The 22,462-nt window shown below is 41.0% G+C and overlaps 3 protein-coding genes across 3 annotated transcripts in view; all 3 read right to left on the bottom strand.

Annotated features, from left to right (window-relative positions):
- kcna10a (potassium voltage-gated channel, shaker-related subfamily, member 10a) overlaps positions 1–22,462 on the bottom strand; it is a 136,170-nt gene that overhangs the window by 37,996 nt on the left and 75,712 nt on the right. The window lies entirely within an intron of this gene.
- The window catches only part of kcna2b (potassium voltage-gated channel, shaker-related subfamily, member 2b), a 105,872-nt gene that overhangs the window by 15,334 nt on the left and 68,076 nt on the right, over positions 1–22,462 (bottom strand). The window lies entirely within an intron of this gene.
- On the bottom strand, positions 6–6,118 carry LOC307036386 (potassium voltage-gated channel subfamily A member 3). The gene is made up of 3 exons (XM_079676644.1): positions 2,939–6,118; positions 1,082–1,156; positions 6–935 (listed from the first exon to the last, which is right to left on the bottom strand). The coding sequence occupies exon 1, from the start codon at positions 5,740–5,742 to the stop codon at positions 4,147–4,149; it is 1,596 nt and encodes a 531-aa protein (XP_079532770.1). The 5' UTR covers positions 5,743–6,118; the 3' UTR covers positions 6–935; positions 1,082–1,156; positions 2,939–4,146.

Genomic DNA, 22,462 nt, shown 5'->3' with positions numbered 1-22,462 from the left:
AATAATGACAGTAGTACTGATATCTATTTATATGGGTCATGTTTAAGACAGCACAGAATAGCACAGAACAAATACTGGCATACACAACCTTCCACTGGCGTTATTCTGCCTCATCCCAAAGTATCAGTGCACTCTGGGATAAAACAGAGCCATTCATAGGTACGTGTATACATGTAAGTGCATGTATATATACATATCCATGTGTATAGGACAGGGGGAATAGCTGCAACCAGCACACATACATAGGTATTTGTATCACTTACAAATATACAAATACAGATACAATTTGTATCATCTGCAATACAGAGCACACAGATTAACAAAAGGCATATGGCTAACAGTCTTTGATTTGTATCACAGTTTAATATCAGCAAATCACGGTCGGCCTCAGTTTTAGCCACTTTTGACTTGAAGCTAAATCTGTTTTTCAGTTATTGTCCATAATGAATATCATTACCTTAAAACATGAATGGGTAGAAATCTGCGTTGAATCCAGGAATTAGATGTTCTTTGCCATATTGCGGGCTTTTTCCTAAACCCGTCCTTCTGAATTGTATGTGGAAAGCAGTATAGAGAAATGCCAGAGTCCATAAAACAGATCCAGCTGAATTCTCTCGCTGCCTGAATCCATTTGGACGGCGTGATCGATCCACTCACAGTGTGTCAAATCCAGAAGAAAAGCAGTCAGAATACTGTAGCTACAAAACTGTATGTGGAATACATTATATGTCAGTTTTTTTTTGTCATTCTAGCAATTGCATTTTGGATTGAGTGGTGTACCACTGGAAGGGGAGAACTGGTAGGCACCCAGTCTGGGTTTAAGGACACCAGTCAGGAGGAGGGTAGGGGAAGAAATATTGATCCAGTGGGAGTTCTGTCTCAACTCTTCGCTTTGGCCAATCTGGCTCATCATGAAGACCAGAGTCATTGCGCCCCTATAGAGAAAAAAAGGTCACTGCAGGTTAATGGGTAATCTATACAGCTCTAAACAGAGAACACCATTCTAAGTCGTTAGCAGTGAATGTTGGGTAAAATTCACTAATGTCATATTTACTCTTCTTATCAAATCAAGTCTGTTTACCTAAAGGGGAGGCAGTACAATTGGGGTCGTCAGGGTTTCCAGGAGGTCTGTGCAGAAAAATGTAGCTACTTTCACCTGAGAGAGAAAGAGAGAGAGGAGGAAGAGGAGAATGGGGAGGAGAGAAGACTAAATTGTTAGAGCCACACAGAGTAACCAGACCCATCACATAGTTGGGTGATCTTATTAACAACGCAAGGATGCTGCTTTTCTCCCTGCTGTCTCCTTACCCCTCATGCACAACTCAAAGTGTAAACAGTGTCAGATCATAAGGAGAGGAGAATGGAGGTGAAGAGGGCACATTTTATGTGAGCGAGACTATTGACAAGGGCAACATTTCTCTAGAAGTGCCACCACTGACAGCATTACAGTCTTGCAGTTAATCAGACATGACGCACTGCAATTCATCCTGTACAAGAGCATCAACCAAATGCCTACATTTTAGTAAAGATAAAGAAAGAGGAGCAGATGTTAGGATATGTAATAAGGGATCTGGACAGAAACAAATGTGAAACACTAGCGAGCTGCAATGTTGCACATTATCTGAGCTTGACAGAATAGGAATTGAAAAGACAAAAGTGCATGTTACCGTTCTTTTTTTATGTGCGTTCTTTTCTCAATAATTCCTCCTCGTCAGGCTCATAAGATTAGCTTCCAGACTGACCAATCCAAATAGATTATAAACAAGCAGCTACTGTCTCTTAAAAATATAGTTTGCTTACAATCAATAAATCAGTGATTGTCCTCTCTGGAGCTTTTATTTGATTTGAGAAATGAGCAGGCAATTTAACTGAGGACCAACACAGAGGGTTTCACTGAAAATGTATGAAGTCAAGGTCAGGGGTTAAAACGGAAAGCAATAATCTATGACGTGGTGTTTCTTTCTGTGGGAACTCCCACTTTGCCTTTAGGGTAAGCCAACTAATGAGAATGCCCTAATTATCACTCGGCCATGAGTGTTGAGGTATAATAGTCAACTACCACACGCATGCTCACAAGAACACATTCAAGTGCACACAGAGTCACACTCAATAGATTCAGAACATGGCTGATAGCTGGATTCCCTATCCTGCCTTTTTAACATGTTATATTTCCCTCTCATCCCATCTCTTTTTGAGATAGAGTAATCACAATCAGGGGTGACAGTGAACATAAACCTGTAGGGTAGCAGGGCAGCAGTTCCAAAGATAGGAATTGGGTACAGGAAAAAAGGCAAGGTAGAGGCTTTACTACTCACAATAATTTTAAATGTTTGTTTTTTTCACACACTTCAATATAAACACGTTTATAAGCATGAGTGTGAGATTCAATGCAGTTAACAATGTTGTTAAATGGCAGCTCTCAATTTGCTCTTGTTGTGAGATATCTCATGGTTATGTTACCTTTGAATCTTTTTTACATCACTGTCAAATGTTGTCAGAGACATCAGGTGAGCCACCTGTTCTTTAAGGAGATGGTAGCCACCAGGGGGCAGCACTGAGACAGGTTGGGTGGGCATGCTGTTGGTGCCCTTATTCAGTCATCTGAAGGTTAAAGACAACCTGGGCGCACTGCAGGAGCATCTGCCCCATTACACAGCATATAGGAAAACCCACACACTAAGGCCAGTAAAGGCTTAAACATGTATGCAACGTGTGCTGCATGAATAAGATCATGGACAAAAAACCAACCTCTTGCTTGTATCATGCTTTTATATTACTGGGATGAAATGTCATTAAGGTAACACTCTTTATATTGAACTAACCTAAATGTATTGGCATTCCCATTAAACCCACACATTAAAACAACTGGTTTTATGACTAAATGTAAAGGGAGGGTTCTAAAGAGGCCAGGGCCTGAGTGACAGTGTTCAGAACTTACCATGTTTATCAGTGGGAGAACAGCAGCCTCTGCTGAGCGCCCGCAGTAGAGCACTCAGGACAGCCAGACACAACGTGCTCCCAGTTCATTCATAATTCCTCACGCGCTGCCTCCCCTTCCACATCTTCCGGTTTAGCACGTCTCCAAGCGGTGCCTGGTTCATTTCGGGACCCAGTTAATAGTGGCAATTGTGTGAACAGACGTTGTTATCCCAATTTGCTTTGTGCGTCAATGCTCGGTATTTTTGGGGCTCGTATTTTACGCACGCAAATCGTAGACTAATGTCTTATTAGAGACTCAATACAAGCTTTTTTGATAACAATCTCCGATATAGCTTGCAAGCCATCTGGAAGGTTTCTGTGGAAACAAGGGTGCCATGGCAACGGTGACTGGGTTTACCGAGGAAACGGACGTCTCCATGGCGACTGCATCACAGCGGGCATAGCTATATTTGAGGCATCCAAAGAGAAGCACGCTCCATCTTTGATCACTGTACGTGTGCGCTGTGTTTATCCACTCTCAGTGTGTCCTGCACCGTGACTGAAAGCAGGCGGCCCCTGTGTTTATATCACACCGTGACAGAATATGAAAGAAAAAGGGATTTTTTTAAAAAGACAGTAACATTTTGACTAGACTTTAACGTACAATAAGGCCTAAGTCATCTCACAGAACGGTCTAATTTAGATAATATGCAAAACTGTAACATTACATGTCTTAAAACACTCATATTTAAATGATTCTGAATATTATAGGCTATGAATCACGACTCATAACACGTAGTCTATGTCAATAGGCTACAATGTGAGTGCTCTTCGAGTATACATTTTTACTCATCTTTCAGTTATAAAGCTTCTAATAGGCTGTTGTGATGATGTATGCAAATGATGCAATTTCACAATGCACAACAGGTCAATTTCCTAACTCGCCGAAGAATACTAGACCTAATATTTTAAATGAGTTATTTATCTCCAAGGCCGAAAGTAAAACTGAATTATGAATCATCATCACCGAAATGAAAAGGACAGATTTTGTGAAAGGAGCACAAAGCAGCGTCTCTGAACTGACAGGATTGTGCTTCCCCTCCCTCATTATTCCTTTGTTTATTCATCTGATACCGCTGCTTCCGCACGCTGTAGCATAGCGACAGCAACAGCTGTGTGTTTACACACTACCCCTTCCTGCGTTCAGAGCTATGACTCAATAATTGGCTACACGTCGGTGAAAATCTTTTTGTTTATATTCACACAATTTTCCGAGTTGTATTGCGTGGTGGTGAGGAAGTTGGGCTGCTGTTTGAACGTGTTGTTGATCCCGTGCTCCTCAATCACCATATACTCGCTCTTGCTGAGTGAGGAAGAGGAGCGAGACTTCCTCAGGTCCTCTGTGTCCGCGAGGGGCTGGCAGCTGCCCACGTGCAGGTACTGTGCCTGCTCTTCCCCTTCCGTCTCTCTGTGGTAAAAGTAGTTAAAGTTGGAGACAATGACAGGCACGGGCAGAGCAATTGTCAACACACCAGCGATGGCACAGAGAGACCCCACGATCTTCCCCCCGATGGTCACGGGGTGCATGTCCCCGTAGCCCACGGTAGTCATGGTGACAACAGCCCACCAGAATGCGTCTGGAATGCTGCTGAACCCTGAATCTGGGTCGTCTGTTTCAGCAAAATAGACAGCACTTGAGAAGAGGATGACACCGATGAACAAGAAGAAGATGAGCAGGCCCAGCTCACGCATACTGGCCTTTAGAGTCTGTCCTAAAATCTGGAGCCCTTTGGAGTGACGCGAGAGTTTGAAGATGCGAAACACCCGAACAAGCCTAATTACGCGCAGAATGGTTAATGACATGGCCTGCTGTCCGTTTCCTTGTCTCTCTGCCAGCTCTGTGCCCAGAGTGATGAAATAGGGAATGATGGCCACAATGTCAATAATATTCATGATATTTTTTGAGAAAATTGCTTTACTAGGGCACGCAAAGAAGCGCACCAGCAGCTCGAATGAGAACCAAATAATACACAACGTCTCCACAACAAAGAAAGGGTCAGAGAATGGGCTGGTGAAATACGGGAGTGTGCCATTAATCGCAGGTGCAATAGTGATCGGATCCCTGTGGTCGTCCCTGAACTCCGGCAGTGTCTCTAAGCAGAAGATGACAATGGAGATGAGAATAACCAGGACAGACACTATCGCTATGCCCCGCGCGGGACCCGAGCTCTCTGGGTATTCAAAAAGCAGCCACACCTGTCTTTGAAATTCATTTTCTGGCAACGGTCGCTCCTCCTCCTTTATGAAGCCCTCATCCTCCCTGAACTTCTCCATAGCCTCCTCACCCAGCTCATAGAAGCGGATCTCCTCAGAGAAAATGTCAATGGGCACATTGACGGGTCTCCTGATGCGCCCGCCAGACTGATAGTAATAAAGTATAGCGTCAAAGCTGGGTCGATTTCGATCAAAAAAGTACTCGTTTCTGAGAGGATCAAAGTACCTCATCCTCTTCTTGGGGTTTCCCAGAAGTGTCTCTGGAAACTGGGAGAGAGTCTTGAGCTGGGTCTCGAAGCGTAACCCCGAGATGTTGATGACGACCCTCTCGCAGCATTCATGATCCGGTTCATATCGGTCCAGAGAGTGGTGGCCCGGGAGAGCCGCCGACTCTTCCAGCATGTTGTCACACGCCACCACCGTCATCACGTCGGTCTCTGTCTCGTTGTATCCGTGGTTCACCAGATTGTCGCACCGGGTTTTGGTAACGCTCAGCGGGGGTGATTGCAGGAGGCTGAGGTGGTCGTCCATGCACGGTTGAAGAGGCATTCAGGGGCGGCCGCCTCGCCCCCTCCGCGATCCCCGGTCAGCCACAGCTGCCACCACAGCCTCTACTCCTCCACCGTCTCTCTCACTCTGTCCCTCCGCTTTCACTCTCTACTGTTGCTGTTCCCGCCCACGAGGAGAGATCTGGGTTTATAAACAGGCCATCCACCCGCCCATGGCGCGCCAGCCCTGGGTACCATATCCCGTCCTCCACCAATCGCAGGACGCACCGAAATACTGAAGAAGCAACAGACGGGCGTCATTCAACACCATCATTTGGGCGTGCCTGCCTCCCTCTGCCCCTCACTGTCTTGTAGACACACACTCAAGCAGCACAAAAACACACATGCACACTCACTAAGGGAGTGAAAGGACTATCCTGCTTTAAACAAGGTCATTGCCCACAGATGGGCAGGACGTTTTGAAATAGGCTACTCATACATCAGAGCCTAGTTTTCCGGAACAGCACCAACATCATGCATCACCCGTTACATTTTGTGTTCATCCAAGCCAAATATTTGGGTGTTCCATAGTGCAATTAGCACCATTTGGAAAATGAAAAGTGTAGGTACTTTGTTTTGCCGTAGCAGTTCTTAATAACTCTCAATGAAAATGATGTTTATCTAAAGTCTTAAGTAACCAAAGTTAGTGGATGGAAAGAGATTCTATTTAAAAAAAAAACGAAAATATTCTATATTACACACAAAATCAAGTATTATCTAAAGAAATACATGAAGGATGGACATGGCATCATAGATACAGAATCCTTACACATGCACACTACTCACATGTCATATTTAAAGGCTAATATTGTGAATGTGAAAAGGGCAATTATAGTAAACAGCATCGCAGTTCCTGTGACAGATGTGATGGGCAGAGAGTAATCCGTGCCTCTCCAATCTGAAACCTGACCGAGGTTTACTCTCCCGGATTATCAGATGAACTGTGCTATTTATCCTTTACAACTATTGTTTTTGATGTCATGATGTTCAGCCCAAAAAGTGACAACCGTTCCCATATTTAACCATAATGATATACAAATATTAGGATGAAAAGAACAATATCGAAATATAAACAATTGGGATGATTATTCAAAAGCATATGTTGTACTTTGGCAAGGTAGCAATACAAATCTAAACAGCAACTATTTGTCTTTTTTTATCATCAAGTGTTCTCCTCTAATTCTTCCATGTGCGGCTGGCTACATTTTTCTATTTAAGTTAAAGAGACTTTCTGACTTTGGTTGTTGTTGTTGGAGGCGAGGCGCTGAAAGGAAATGAAAAGCAATGAAAGTTCCCAGGGACAAAGAGTTGTTCTTGTTATAAACACTATTTATATGTTTTCACATATCAAAGCTAAATAGTGCTCAGACTGTACTGCTGTATTGGCTACACTTCAAAAACAAAACATCCAACTCAATTGTTTACCTATTATATGTGCTCTTATGGCCTGGGGTTAACCAAGCCAGCTGGGTACCTTTGTTTGAAGCCATTTGTTATGGCTTCACAATGCTACCAATGTTTTAGGTTACGAAATCTGCTCAGGCAAAATCTTTCTTCTGATTGGCTGATGGCTATAGACTAACACTATTTCCACAAATGTTCAAATAACAGTTTCCTCATCCTCGTTGTTTTATTTTGTGTGATGATTAGTTCTGTGTATACGTAGACTGTCCTTTATTCACAGATCAGACTTGTGAATTTGGTCACCTGTGGAGAGGATTTTTCTCAATTACTATAACGTTTATACACAATATATTTCTCACAAAGTTAGAGGATATGAGGACAATCCCTTAAGGTTAGGAGATGGTACTTTCCATACTTTAAATTATAGCTGCACTGGGATATTATAAATGTATTCAGTAAAAGGTTAACATGAACATTACTAGCAATGCGTGCCAATGTGTGTATACGTGTGTGTGTGTGTGTGTGTGTGTGTGTGTGTGTGTGTGTGTGTGTGTGTGTGTGTGTGTGTGTATGTGTGTGTGTGTGTGTGTGTGTGTGTGTGTGTGTGTGTGTGTGTGTGTGTGTGTGTGTGTGTGTGTGTGTGTGTGTCTGTATGGTGGATATGTGACTTAAAATAAAATAAGAGGGTAAGAGTTGATGGGTTACTAACCTGAATAAACTCAACATTGTCATTAAACCTTTTATACGATTTATTTGTGAAAACTTATATTTGAACTTCATTCTTTAGACACATTTGCATGCTAACATAACATCAACAAGTAAAGGAACACAATATTGAAGGGAAGAGAGGGAAGTAACCCTCCACTAATTGTGAGTGATTACTTTTTGCTGTTCAAGAACATCTGCTTCCTCCTGATTAAATTAAATGAGCATCCAACGACTGGACTAATCTGAGAAGTCTCCCATCAACATGGGCAATGTGCTGCAACACCCAATCTGACAGCAAATCCCCCGTCATACACATAAACCTGGACTTCACTTGTAAAAATGTTGCATTTAAAAACACTAAGTCCTTGCAAACACTCCCTAAATGACCCCAGTTTTCCGACAGTGTAAATGTAAAACTTGGCCACAGTTTCTTTTTCATAAAACCCCCAAGGGTCACTAAGTTCTTCTGACCAAAACCAAACTGCATTTTTTTTTAAATGTTGTTCCAAGAGAAGGATAAAGCCGACTGTGTGTGTGGAACCCAGGAAGAATAGCCAATGCTCATGCTAATAGGGATATCATCTGACCTTTGTAACAGTAACAGAGCTTTATTACAATCTAAGATAATATAACTGACAGGGGACATTTTGCTGCATAGTGAATAGTTTAAGTTTTGATACTTTTAGTAGATTTTCTTAAATATTGTTTTTAATACTTTTTATGAATGCATGAAAGCTTCAATAGAAATGTGTTAAATTGTGGTATTATTGCTTGAGTAAATGAATACTTCTTCCACCACTGTAAACTGTTGAATACTTTTCTGTCGCTTCTACAGTGAATCTTTTTCCATCAATGCATTGAAACTGATTAAGGTTTGTTCAACCGGAAGCACAATTCTATGGTCAAATCAAAATAAAAAGAATAATTGAATTGCGGAAATACAGGAGGAAGGCTTGGATTAGTTAAACAAAAAAAAGAACGTCTCAGTAACAGATCCCTGCTCTGAGTCTAAGTGTTGAATTCTGAAAATTCTTAGCCAACTGTATAAAGACAATGACTGTTAAGCACTGTGACTCTGAAACATTAAGTGTAGAGCCTGTTTTTACTATTGAGGTCACTTTGAGCTGTCTTGTAATAAAAGGGCCAGTTGTTCCACAGGGAAATAACTTAGGGACAGCCAAAAGGCCTTTTAATGTGGTGTCAGGTTATATATAGGACCAACCCGACTCCCTTATTAACCCAGGAAATTAGGCTACCTTGTACATTGCACTTGAATGCCTCACAATGGAATGTGGCTGACTGAAAGGTACTGAAACAGGCCCGAAAAGCATGTGAGAGGAAAGTGGGCCATTTGTGGAAAGAACAGCTCAGCTGGCTGAGGTCATGGACATCTGGTTTCACTTGAGAAAATGGGCAGTTTTAGATCTTCTGCAAGGGATGCACTACAGCCTCCGTTTGCAGTTCCAGGAAAAAGGTTGAATTTTATGTCTCTCAGAGAAACTTAAGGATGGGGATCATGTATCTGGCAGACCTGTGCCAGCTTCTTCTGCTCAGGTGTGGTTGGAAGCTCTGCCCTCACAAGGAGACTACATATGCTTTTGTTTCTTTCAAGGAGTGTTTCCTTTCAGGCCATCGCTTCAGGAAATATAAACGGTTTTCCTCATTACCTCCCTCCACACGCTACTATAGCTGTAATGGAACATTTATTTTGATAGTTGTTCTCATTTGTTTTCCTTGTTTCTAATTAGGCTATGCTACTGCCCATCCGGCTGAGCCAATGTTTCTCCTCTTAGGGGGTTCTCGGGAGTTCCTTTCTTGTCTTCACAATGGGTCTAATTTTAGTGCCATGCCAGTTTTCTTGTCCAGCAATATACATGCTAAACAATGCTGATCTAATCATAAATAAACAACAAACAAATAGAGTATACAGCAACAAGAGGCTCGGCCAGGCTGTACAGGGATGCGTTGAGCTAAATGCTAATGTCCAAATAATGACACTCGCAATGACTTAATTCTGATTTCTAGCAGTTATAATGTTAACCATCTTAGTGTAAGATTTTAGCATACTAGCATTTGGAAAACCACCAAACACAACGCGCAGCTGAGGCCGATTAAGATATCATTAGTTTGCAGGTGTGACAAATTAGGATTTTTTACCTGACAGCAGCACGGAAATGGAAAGTGGAAATGGGGGAAAGGGGACACAAAAAGTAAATGGGATTCATAAGATATTATTAAAGATATATATAAACTCTAGTGCCACTAGGAAAGAAATATACAAGATAACCAAAGTCAGTAGGATTCAGTCATGATGAGTACTGGGGATGAGTAAAATCCCTTTTTGCATTTAAATGGGAAATAATCAGGCAATTACCTGATCATGTATGAACTAGAGCAGCGGTTTTCAAAGTGTGAGGCGCGCCTCCCCGGGGGGGCGCCAGGGAGCTACAGGGGAGGCGCAGTGTGAGAAAGATATAACGAGAAACAGTGAAATCTAGCTAACTTCAGCTAACTTTATGCGAGCAGCAACATGGATCGATTTTTAGTGAAGTTACCTAAAGTGAGAGAGGAGACAGCGTCTCGCAGAAAACGTCACTTGCACACTTTTGGCTGTCTGTGGAGACTGAGTTCCCCCACCTCGCCAAAAAGGCTGTAAAAGTGCTCATTCCCTTCACCTCCACCTACCTGTGTGAGTGCGGGTTTTCCGCATTGACTTTGATCAAAAGTCAAGGCTGCAGCCAGAGGATGATCTGCGTTTATTCCTGTCTACATTGCATCCCCGCATCATCCGCCTGTGCGTATTAAAGATGCAGACTCATTGTTCCCACTAAAGTAGGGGTGAGTGTAATAAGGAGGCAAAGTTGACGTTCAGTGTGTTGCCGGGAGCATATGAGGATTTATCCACGATGTTGAAAATGTAAAAAATGTTTAAAAAATATGTTTAAAACATAAAGATTAAATGGTTTAAAAAAGTTATTGTTTCATGTTTTAAGGAGTTGACGCTACTCAGCCAATCAAATCGGTGCAGTCAGTGAGTTAGCACGATAGATTCAAACACACACACAGAGACGAGACAAGGAGAGAATTTCAAAGGACGTGCTCAAAAAAGAGAAAGGTAGACAGTGAAAACAGAGCATTTAATGACATGTTCTGTTACTGGACCTCTTCGAAATGCAATTGAATAACCCTGCATTATAGCAACAACAACAACAATAATAATAATAATAGCAATAATAATTGGGAGGGGGGGCGCGGCTGTTCTTATGTTCTCTGAGGGGATGGCTCACCTTCCCACACTTTGAAAACCCCTGAACTAGTACCTGCTTCTTTGTCTGAAATGGAAACTGTGGAGGTTGTGATGAGATGGTGCAGAAATACCCCAGATGTCGGTATGGCTCCGGATATAAATGTAACTTGATCACATCTCCCATGAGCTGAGGAGAAACTTGAAGTGCTTCTCCGGTTTTATTCCCATAAGAGAGGCCTCAGGGAATGACAGGAAGACTAATGCGAGAGACAGACAGACATATTTTATTCACAAGGGACCAGAAGCAAGAGTCTAATTTATATGGAGACTGACCATGGAGGATTTACAGAGAAGTAAGTAACCTTTTTACTGTCTTGCTCAGTTTTTATGCAGTCTTTCTTCTCTCAATAACAAGCATCAATTTACGTATTAAAATAATTTATTCGCATTATTTGTACTGCTGATGAACTTGTGTAACTAATGCAATGAAGTGCTATTTTAAGATTCCATGAAAACCAGTCATGAGCCTTTGTTATTATGACCCCCAGACAACTCTCTAAAATCTTCTAATATAATAATAATAATCTAATCACTCCACTTAAACAAGCGGTATCTTCCTGTTACTCAGCCAGTGACATGCCCTTAAGCGTCCCACATCCTCTTTCTACCCACAACCATGGACAGTAAAAGCACAGAGGGGAGCTGTAGTCTGGATATTCACAAATGAAGAGCAGTCCCATATGGACAAAGCACCCGTCTGCGGACTAATTAATCAACCGCTCATATTAGCCTAACTATAGACATGAGGGCCAGAGAGCAGCTGCACAGGACAGAGGCACAGGGGAGGCAGACAGGAGGAGACACAGAGGACACGGACATCTGTAGAACAAAGCCTCACTGGTCAGGAGCATCAGGTTGGCCCGCCAAAGTAAAGTCTATGTGTGGGAAACCCTGGTGAGGTCAGTTACTCTATAAAACAGTTGGTAGTTATGGGTACTTTTTACGTAAGTACATTTCACAATCTTGACACTGCCACTTAAAGGCATTCACTTTTAAGGTTGTTTGGATCCTTGGAGGGGTTTCTGGAGTGTCTTAGCATGACTTAAGTGTCAGATGAAATGTATACAGAATACATATACAGTCCCACCAGAACATATCAGCTGCAGCAGTAGTGAGGGGGGCTTCCCTGCTCCTACACCAAACATCTGGTCCATACAGAATTAGGACAGAGACTGAAAAAATAAACTAAATATTCACATGATCAGGCTGGAGTTGAATTAACGGAACTCTTATCTGATTAGTTTATCGAAGCTCTGGAGACCATGCTGGACTTTGATGAATTATAAAGCCTTGTAATTATCTATTAATTAGAGTGTTTGTGTCTGTGTTCTGCCCTACTTAGACCCTACTTTGAAACGTAATCCATCGCAGACTTCAGAGACTGAATGAAAGCGTTACTAACAAGAACAGATGCTGAATAATTGCATTACATGACAGTTCCTTTATATGTCAGTCTATAAAAAAATTAAGCAGAGTATGTATTATTTCCCTTGGTAGCAGATCTGGGAGTAAGAAGCTGGGGAAGCCATGTTCGTGGGAGTCTTGGGATTAAAAAAGCAGGAAGCCTCAACCCCCTTCCTCCTCTCCACACTGACGTTTGCTCACACTTTAATTTCTCACATCATCTGCTCTCCCTCCATGTCTCTCACCTCCTCTCAATCATTTCCACATCCTATAATCTTTTTCTCACCTGCTTTATTTGTAATATGTTGGCTCTCTCCTCAGAGGCATCTCCTTTTGGACTCCCTGCCATATGAAACAATATCTCCCCTGTATATTAGACTTTGTAATACATTGCTTTTCTGCAATATTCCATTCTCACCGCCCTGGAGAAATAGGTAAACCAAGCATGAAGTGATAAAGGATATATACTTTTAAAAAGGAATTATTATTGAGTTGTATTTAATAATTCCTTCATTCATTCAGATGATATTTTGTAAATCAGCTCAGTTACCCATATGTTCTTTATTTAACTGAATGGGTTTGCTGTGTGCTTATGCTGTGAGGGCCCATTATATAAATAGACCGTATTTGCACCCATCTGTTTTTGACATGTTCCTCTTTCCACTAGGGCTCTGCTTAGGAAAGCCACCGTGTCCCCAGTTGGTCCATATGGTTGTTGGTACTCACTGGGAAATATGCTGTGGTGCACTATACATCCCGGAGGACATTGTAGTGAAAAAGATTTTCTTCACTCTGTTATCATATGTCAGACAAAATGTAACAACATTTTACTGCTTTAAAAAAGAATTTACATATTTTGGGACGGAAATAGAGTAGAATTTCAACTGTAAAAAGTACATAAAATCCAGTTTGATTACGTTTTTGTTAAATGATCTTTAACTAATGAAGTCAGAACATTTAAAACACCGGCTTTAACTGCTAAATGGATCCACACATCTGTGAAGATGCAAAGTGCAGCTTTATGTTGGATAAAGAATCTAGATAAATTAGCATTTTAATAATTATTGAGAGTATATAGTGTTAGACAAAGACATGCATGCTGCATACATCAGTGAGTCAGTGCCGTAGTGTTTATCTCCTCTGACACTCGTACTTTCTCTTGCTATTTTATCCTTTTGGCATTAAGTCGAAATGTGCTGATCCAACAACATTTGTGCAGAAACGCTTATTCATGCTGTGATGGCTAAATGTTAACACTTTTCAATACACTTCAATATTCTTGCATACTTGCATACCATATTTGAAGGTATCCATCCAACAGCTGTGATATTTGACTGAAAAACACAAAAAAAACATTTTTGGTGAACTATATGTACGGAAGAGGATTAGGGCCACATTGAAAAAATGTTTGGGAGGATTTGAAAAAAATATGTTTTTTTTTGTTCTGAGAAAAAAATCTGAATTCTGACTTTAATCTCAGAACAAAAATTATTTACATTTTTTTCAAATGCTCCCAAAAAAAAAAATCATGTGGCCCTAATCCTGTTCCGTAGAAAGGTTATAGGGCATCAGAAACGTCAGTAGGATTCATCTTCCATTCAAAAAGTTGTGCAAATGCACCACGTAGATAACTGAAGTCTTTGATTTGCTGGATTCACCCCCACAAAAATGATCAAAACCTATTTAAACTGTTGAGAGATTTAAATCTGGACTAAAGTAGTAGATTTATGGCACATTTCCACTGCAGCGGGGTAGCCCCGTTTAAGCGTCCCTAAGCGTCCTCGCTCAGGCCTCGGGCTGTCTCGCTGGCCGTGGCAACCCAGTGTAGGTGGGGCGATCAGCTTTTTTTTGGCCAATGAGATGTAGGAACGTCGTCACCTCCTCGGTCGACTGCGGTGTGCTTTTCTTTGACGTTGCCATTTTTGTAGCTCCTCCGTTTATAAAAATGCTGTGTATAAAAATGCTGCAAGCTTGCTTCTAGATATATATGCGATGCTAGGGATGATCTCGCGCGCGATCTTGTGACGATGCTCTCTGACCAATCAGCAGTCGAGAGTGTTGACGTCACTAGTTCAGCCCTGGCCCTGGCCCTGGCCTGATAGAACCACGATTTTATGGGGCCGGAAAAAGAGGGAAAAAGTACCTGCTAGCCGGTGCTACGCTATATGGAAAGGCAACCAAAAACTGGCCTGGCCGCTTGAGGACGATTAAGGGCGCTTAAACGGGGCTACCCGCTTCAGTGGAAATGCGCCATTATAGACAAAAGACTTAAAGGTCCCATGTCATGGCCATTTCTACTGATCATAATTCTATTGTTGAGGTCTACTAAAAATAGGTTTATACTGTGCAATTTTCCAAACTCACATTGGTTTCTCATACAGCATCTCTGTATAGTGTATTCACTCTCTGTCCTAAACGGCTTGTTGGAGCTCCCCTCCCTCCCTGTGGCCGTCTGTGAGACAGCGAAACCCAGTCCGAAACCAGCCCGAAAAAGATTGAGTGTGTGTGTGTGTGTGTGTGTGTGTGTGTGTGTGTGTGTGTGTGTGTGTGTGTGTGTGTGTGTGTGAGGAAGTCCGCGGATTGGTCCATTTGGAACAATCTACTTAACGTAACGGCTCCACGGATTGGTCCATTTGGGTATGGGCACGTCACTGTACCCAGGAAGAAAACAATGGAAAAAGAGAAATCTCCAACGAGGCGTTCTGGGGCAGCATAGACAGGTATTTTCTGTGTTAGAGTTTTACTCACTACAGGGTGTACTTTGAGGGTTTGTGACTTTGCAGACCGTTTACATGCATAAAAACCTTCATAACACACAAGGGGACGGGTAAGAACCGAAAAAGCATGACATGGGACCTTTAACATGTTACTTCCAAGGCAACAACAGTGTCAGATCAATCTGTGGATGTTGTCTTTTGAGCCTTGATTTTTTTTGTGCAGTAATGACATTCCTTAATATAAAATTGTATGCAATGAATAGAAGCTAGCTGGAGTTTAAATACATGACTTCAAGAGAGGATGGCGTCCTTGTATGCCACCCATCATCCCCATTTTTATCTTCCTCTACTGTGGGCTTTCTCCTGCTGTGTGTTTTACAGATACATGCAAAGGGAGAGGAAGGTGTTTGAGCCCCAGGGTGTGTTCATATGTGTATGTGTGTTGGTACCATGGGAGGTCCAATACCCTTTCAAATCCTGCCTGGACTCCACGGAGGCAGAGACAATAAGTCATTAATAGAACTAAGCTGACACACACACACATCTTTTGGCTGGAGCTCCTTGGTGGCCTCTCTGGCCTCCATGTACTTTCTCTCTCAGATTGGACATCCTTGATAAGTGGGCCAGCCTGTTTTTGCCAACAGCAACACTACGAACATGAACTTTTCTCTTTTAGTATATTGTTCTTATGCTCCTTTCCCCACTAATCACTTGTGTCACCTCCAAACTTCCCTGTCTATTATTCTAGTTTCTATTTTGACAGTCGCTACCAACTCCTGAAAATCTTTGCGGTACACCTTGTGCATGCATGTGTGTGTAGAGGACATTTAAGTAATCCATGAAGTAATTGGTAATCCCCAAGAGCACAAATCCACACAGGTTATATTGTGCAGATTCAGCAGTCTTTTTTTAATGATCGTTTAGTTTCATTAACAGGTGACAAGTTAGAGCTCTCCTCCATGAGTCACTGTAGTCTAAATAGCAAGACAAGCTTTGTTGTAAAATTGATGTCATTATCGTGTTTATGCAAATGATGGTTAAACGCTTCAGGTTCATTCCCTTCAACGATTGATACAGTCAAGGTGAAGTTTCAATAATGAGGATTTAAAAAAAGAAAGTGTCAGCACCGGAGATGAGTCACTACATTTGCATGCACTTTCGCTTACTATTAAAAAACGGATTCATGGTATTATTCACTAAAGCCTCTTCAACATTTACAGTATTTTACAGTGATGTGGAAACTTGTTAAATTGGTACACTTCAAGAAGTATGTGGGGTCAAAGCATGAAAGTGATTCAAAAGACGTTCATCTTTTCTGGTTATGCCTACTCAAAAACGTCCCAAACTGGGATCAATAGTGTAAATCTGATCTAATTACGACCTAAATGTGATCAGAATACTGTAATAAAGTTTACTCTGTTATAAGCTAGGTGGTTTGCGTATCTTTTTGCATGTTTCTTGTTTCATAGAAGTCTGGTTTAGAGCCTCAGCTCTCTGTATTTTGCAGAGATTTCCCAGCACTCCCTTTGAGGATTATATCTGCGGGGCCCTGCAACCTGCTGGTATTCCCTCCTGCTGGGAGGAAACTATCCCGTCTTTCACAATGACGAAAACACTTTTAAAGATTCAGGATGGGGATTTGTCCAGCTACTCCACTGGCTCAAAGTTTGATTTAGTATCACCACTACAGGTCAGAGGTCACAAATAAATCTGGTTTATCTGCAAAAATATTTAGCTGCACTCACACTGGGAGCACTGCGTATGTGTTCATAGAAGTTATTTTGTTTCACATTACAATAACCTAGATTTAACTATATTACAACAAAAACACCAAATATGGGAGTACAACAACAAAAACAAGAATATTGAATAGTGCTTACGGATCACATACCTGCATTTCCCCCAGTTTCTAACATGACTTTAACTCCTTTCATTCAGTCCTGGAATGATCTTTTAAAATAAGATTTGTATTTATTTAATTAATTGCGATTTTAAAAATATTGTTTTTCTTGCTTAGAATGAGTGAAAGGGGCTTCAGCTGTATGTCTTCGACCAATGTGTGCATGCCTTTTACATGCTGCAGATGTACATGTCAGGATTGACTCAGGAGCCACTCCAAAACACCTGCTCTTCTCCTGTCAATACATGAGCACACAATGAATGTTCAGCCACACACACACAAACACACTCTGAACACACGCTTTTCCTCTTTATGTGCACATGTTATTATTTTCTCCTCAATCATTCCATTTCCTCTTGTACATCGCTCGTTCAAATATCAGACTCATCACCTTTCCATTTGTCTTCATCCCCCCCTCCATCAGTGGCCCCTCTGAAAGGTGTTACCTTGATAAATTATTCAGTTTTGGCATTTAGAAATATCTGCCCTTGTCAACAGAGAACATACATTTGAATGTGTGTGTCATATAAACCTTGGCCTGAGCATGCATTACATCCAGTTCCCCTTGCTACATGTCCTATGTGTTTTTCTTTAGTTCAACTTTTAATCACATATGGACTTTATGACGGTGTGGAGGCATGTTGTCTCTTTTAAACATATAATTGAAAGTATGATTCATAAAATGAGAGAATAAAGATGTACAATTGAGATCAAAATGAACCCACATGAACAATAAAAGATCATTTTGTGCACAATAACATGTTAACATCAATGAGCAAAGACCATGTAATGAAATACATAATAAGTTAACTTAATTAAAATTGCAACAGCTTCTCCAGCAGCGTGATAGTGGTCTTAAAAGCAGTGATAACATTTTAATTAATATTCAACAATTATAATAACCAAGTTCTTTCCAAAGAATAAGCAATTACAGGTTGGTGAGAAACAAATTGTCTTATTCCTAGAATCAATGCTGGAACATAGTAACAATTTGCAAATGAGGCCCATCTATCATAATAAGACTTTATTACAAGTAAGTCTTCTCCATGCAGTGGGAAGAAAGAGGACAGGAAGGCCTGGCACTAATTACAGTAAAACGGAAATATCTCTAATCGGATTAGCAGCTGTTGTTTAACAAGGGACCTTTTGAAGGTTAATTCCAACTTCACATAGTTGTCATGCAACCTGAGTTTGACTGGAGTTCATACTCATCTATTTTTCCAAGGAAGTACCTGCAGCTAGTAGACCACTCACTTCATCACAATAAAACGTCATTATTTTCAAATCATTTATTGTCACACTCACACCTTCATTAGTTTTGCAACAAAAGAGTTTTGTCAAAGTGTTTCTTAAAAAAATCTTTGTTTGAACTCTCAGTCATTTGGTGCATTGTATGCCTGTGACATTTGTTAATTACTTGTTAATTACGCCACATGTTCTCCGTTGTGAGACAATGAACACACAAAGCGTCAGCTCTTGCCATTCAATGATTCTTCCCTCCGAGCGTATTGACATATAAAGAAAAGCTCTCCGGATGGACCCATGCTGCATTAATGACAACACTTTGTTTTCATGAGCCCAGTAACTTGAATTATTCCAGAGCTGGGCACTTAAGTGGAAACACTTTAAAACGGTCTTATAACCTGCAGCAAGATAATGAGTCCAGCATTCTAATTTAGTGAGTGGCATTATTCAGAGCTAAGAAAGTCAGTACATCTGTGCTTTTCACTCAACTCTGGTGAACCAAAGGGAGCTGTCCTGGGTCCCAGTGCTTTTTACCATTCAGAGGAAGAGGAGAGTAGAGGAAAAGAGAGTTAAAGTAAGTACAGAGGGTATTTTTTTGCTCCATCTTCCCTTTCAGAACAGGGCAAAGGGTTAATAGCATTGAGACTGTGGACGTCCTGAGCAACTGGAGGAATCAGAGCAAATACAAACTGCACAGAGACACACACATGCTGTGGAGACACATATTCACTCACTACATACGTCCCCGGCTACCCACTTTGACAGATGACTTCCAGTGTGAATTGAATTTCTGAAAAAAAGGGCAACATACACTCACACACTAATGCACAGAAGCGGCACACACACACACACCCCTTGAACAGAATGACATTGGCTCGGTTAAATCTCAATTACGTTGCAGCTATGGTGCCCTCAATCTCTATCAGACCGTGCGTCATGTTGTCCTCTATTATGCCTCTCTATACGCTTCCTCCATTTCTCAACCTTTGCTTCCTCCATTATTCAATTCACTCATCAATCATACTCTCCTTCCATTCAGGGCTTATCCTTTTAGTATCTTGTGTTTGGTCTTTCGGATTCATGGAATTCTTGTGCACCAATACATGTTCATATGAGTGTTTATCCTGAAGGAAGACAGGAAGAACCATGTTTTCAAATGTAAAAGATAAAGCAATATGTGGCGAAGGGAAGATGGAGGTGCAGTTAAACTGATTGTTCTCAGAGAATACATTTCTGATGCATATGGCAGTATCGAGACCTCAGAGTTGTAAATTCATTTATATCTCTGCCTGACCTCATTAACATAGAAACAAATCGGCTAAAGGTCTTCCTGTGTCAACATGTGGGTTATGAACACCTCGGCGAAAGAAGCCATACGGGTTGAAAGTCAAATGAATGTGAAGCACAACGGCTTTACACAAGTTCTTCGTTAAGATGAATCCTAATTTTGCAAATAGTTGTTTGATTTTAGACAAATGGGACATTTCTGGCCGATTGATGCAGTTGAAACAATGTCAATATGATCCCGCTCCGAGTTGATATTGCAAATTTATAAACTAACAGTTTTCTGCCCAGAGGAACATTAGCATTCATTTATTTAGAGTTGCATTTCTGACAATCTAGCAAATACAACTAAACCTTTAGCTCTGTTTTGTCTATTAACTCCTGAGGGAAGTATCTGGCCCTTTAGATGGTAAACTCTGCATTATGTTCATCAGCTAGTCGCTAAATCTGTCCGTATGTCCTGTGCTGGCAGAGCACAGTACAATTTCGGGAGATTTTTCACACTAAAGAGCTGCCAACTGTCTCCAAAATGTGAACAGCTTTCCTGGTCCGTATGACCCACAAACTATAAAGTTCCTCAGAGCTGAGGGGCACTGCAAAGTCTCTCATCTCTATGGGTTTGTCATTTTCAAACTATTAAATATTGCTTGTATATATTATTTGTATTATTATTCATATTTATTTGGCACGAAATGTATACACAATCGATTTTTTTATTAGTCAATTTATTGAACATATCAGAAACAAAAAAATATATATATATTCTCTTTTTTCCTTTTTTTCCTAACTCAAATTAATAATTATAACAAAGTACAAAAAACAAATAATAAAAAAACAAACAATAATAATTCTCAAATAGTCTGTCATGTTCAACAGGGGCAAGAAGAAGCATAAAAAAAACGTTTCTGTCCTACCCCCTCTAGCAGATATTTTTCTTATAAATAAAATATTAGGTCATCGTCATCAGCGACATGTTTGTCTTGTTAATTTGTTGGCTTTTTGTTATTTTACAAAACAATCAGAAAGAAACTTTTACAATTACAAGAAATAACAACAAATGGGATTTTACAGGTCCTGTTCATAACCATTAATGATTTGGCTCCTAAATAATACTTTCAGTTTAGATAGACTTGTACAATATTTCAGTGCATCATTACATTTATTCCACAGACTAACACCTTTTGATGAGATGCATCGATGTATTCAGACTGAAAAAATAAAGTTTATTTTTATTTTTTTTAATCTTGACATTTAAGTCCAAATAATATATTAGTATAGACATATCAAAAGTCATCTCTCCAGCCCTGTGTGCCACTACCAAGCAGTGACCTTCAGAAGGTCAAACCAAAGGGGGAGTGAAAGGATGCCTGTGATCAAAGGAAGGAGGGTTTAAGGAGAAAGTGATTAAGGGTTTGTGTTTTGGGGGAGGCGGTCATTCTTACAACTGACTCTCCTCTGGCCTGTAATGGCCTTTGCAATGGCAACAATGCCTGAAAGAGGTGTGTTAATAATGTAACAGACGGGAGAATAAAGCTGTCAATCAAAGAGCTTCAGTCCCCACTGCACTGAGTGAATTATTCACCACAGGCAGTGATTAGCACAGGGGGAGAGAGCGAGAAAAGGGGCTGACAAAGGTGTGGAAAGCGTGACAAAAGGAGAGTGATGTGACTCAAGGGAGGAGGATGAGGAGGGGAGACAGGCAGAAGAGGGAAAAGAAAGGTATTCTCCTGTTATGTAACTAAGGCGTTGAAAGGGGAGAGTAATGGGTTGTAGCTTAAGTCAAAATGACATTTGTGTTGAAAGACCAGGCAGCAAGCTGATGGTACAGAAGTACATACAGTAGTGCTCTGCCCCTTCTATGTCTGTTTGAAAACCAATAGTTTCACAAGCTTATCTCCCTTTTTAAACCATTTCTTTACTGCTCCCATCCATCCCTCATGATTTTGTTTCTCCCCCATCCCCTTTGCATGCTTTCAGAGCTTTGGGTGAAAGCTGATCATTCAGATTGGAAATGGATAAATCACACACCAAAAGGAAGCACAAGTAAACATGTAATCTGTCACTGACGGGTAATGCATTTCTGATGAGCAGCTGCAAACACTGTAAGCACAATGACGCATTACAAGATTGATTGCTTGTCTTTGGATTCAGTCACAAAATCCACATGATTTTCGTTTCTGTTCACCTCCATGTTTGTCCCTGCCTGTTTCCCTCCTCCTCACACAACACCACTTCCTGTCCTTTGAATTAGCAAACGTTTGAAACACAACACTTCCTGGCAAAACTTCATTCGTTAGGATGCAATTAGCAACTTAAATACACTGAGCTCATGTATAAATATAGCGTTAATTTGATCACTTCATACTAGCAAAAGGCAATGCAGGCATGGAAAGAAGCTGGTAATGAGAAGCCGATGGCACAAAAGGAAATGTGCCACATAATCATCTACAGGTGCACACACACACACACACACACACACCCACACACACACACCCACCCACCCACCCTGATGGCCTGCATTTATTTAGCTCAAAGTGAAACCCAGTGGATTTGCTGAGCTAGGAAGCCGAAGGAACTTGGGAAGGTTTGTGATGGAACAGTTTAATCCAAAGGAATTCATTATCAGTTTTCTGTGCAAATAACTCCAGATTCGTTCACTATGAGGGGATTTGTAACTTTACCAAAGTTGCATTTTCCCTCTCTGTATTTTGCTCTTTGAATGCATTCCTACAATGACTTTGAAATCGACGAT

Source organism: Notothenia rossii (assembly GCF_949606895.1).
Source record: "Notothenia rossii genome assembly, chromosome: 4".
In the NCBI taxonomy this organism is placed as follows: Eukaryota; Metazoa; Chordata; class Actinopteri; order Perciformes; family Nototheniidae; genus Notothenia; species Notothenia rossii.
This window is presented reverse-complemented; position numbering and strand designations above follow the sequence as displayed.

Bases quoted from the DNA above. Each gene is read 5' to 3' on its own strand.
- LOC307036386 (XM_079676644.1), bottom strand. From the start codon at position 5,742: ATGCCTCTTCAACCGTGCATGGACGACCACCTCAGCCTCCTGCAATCA.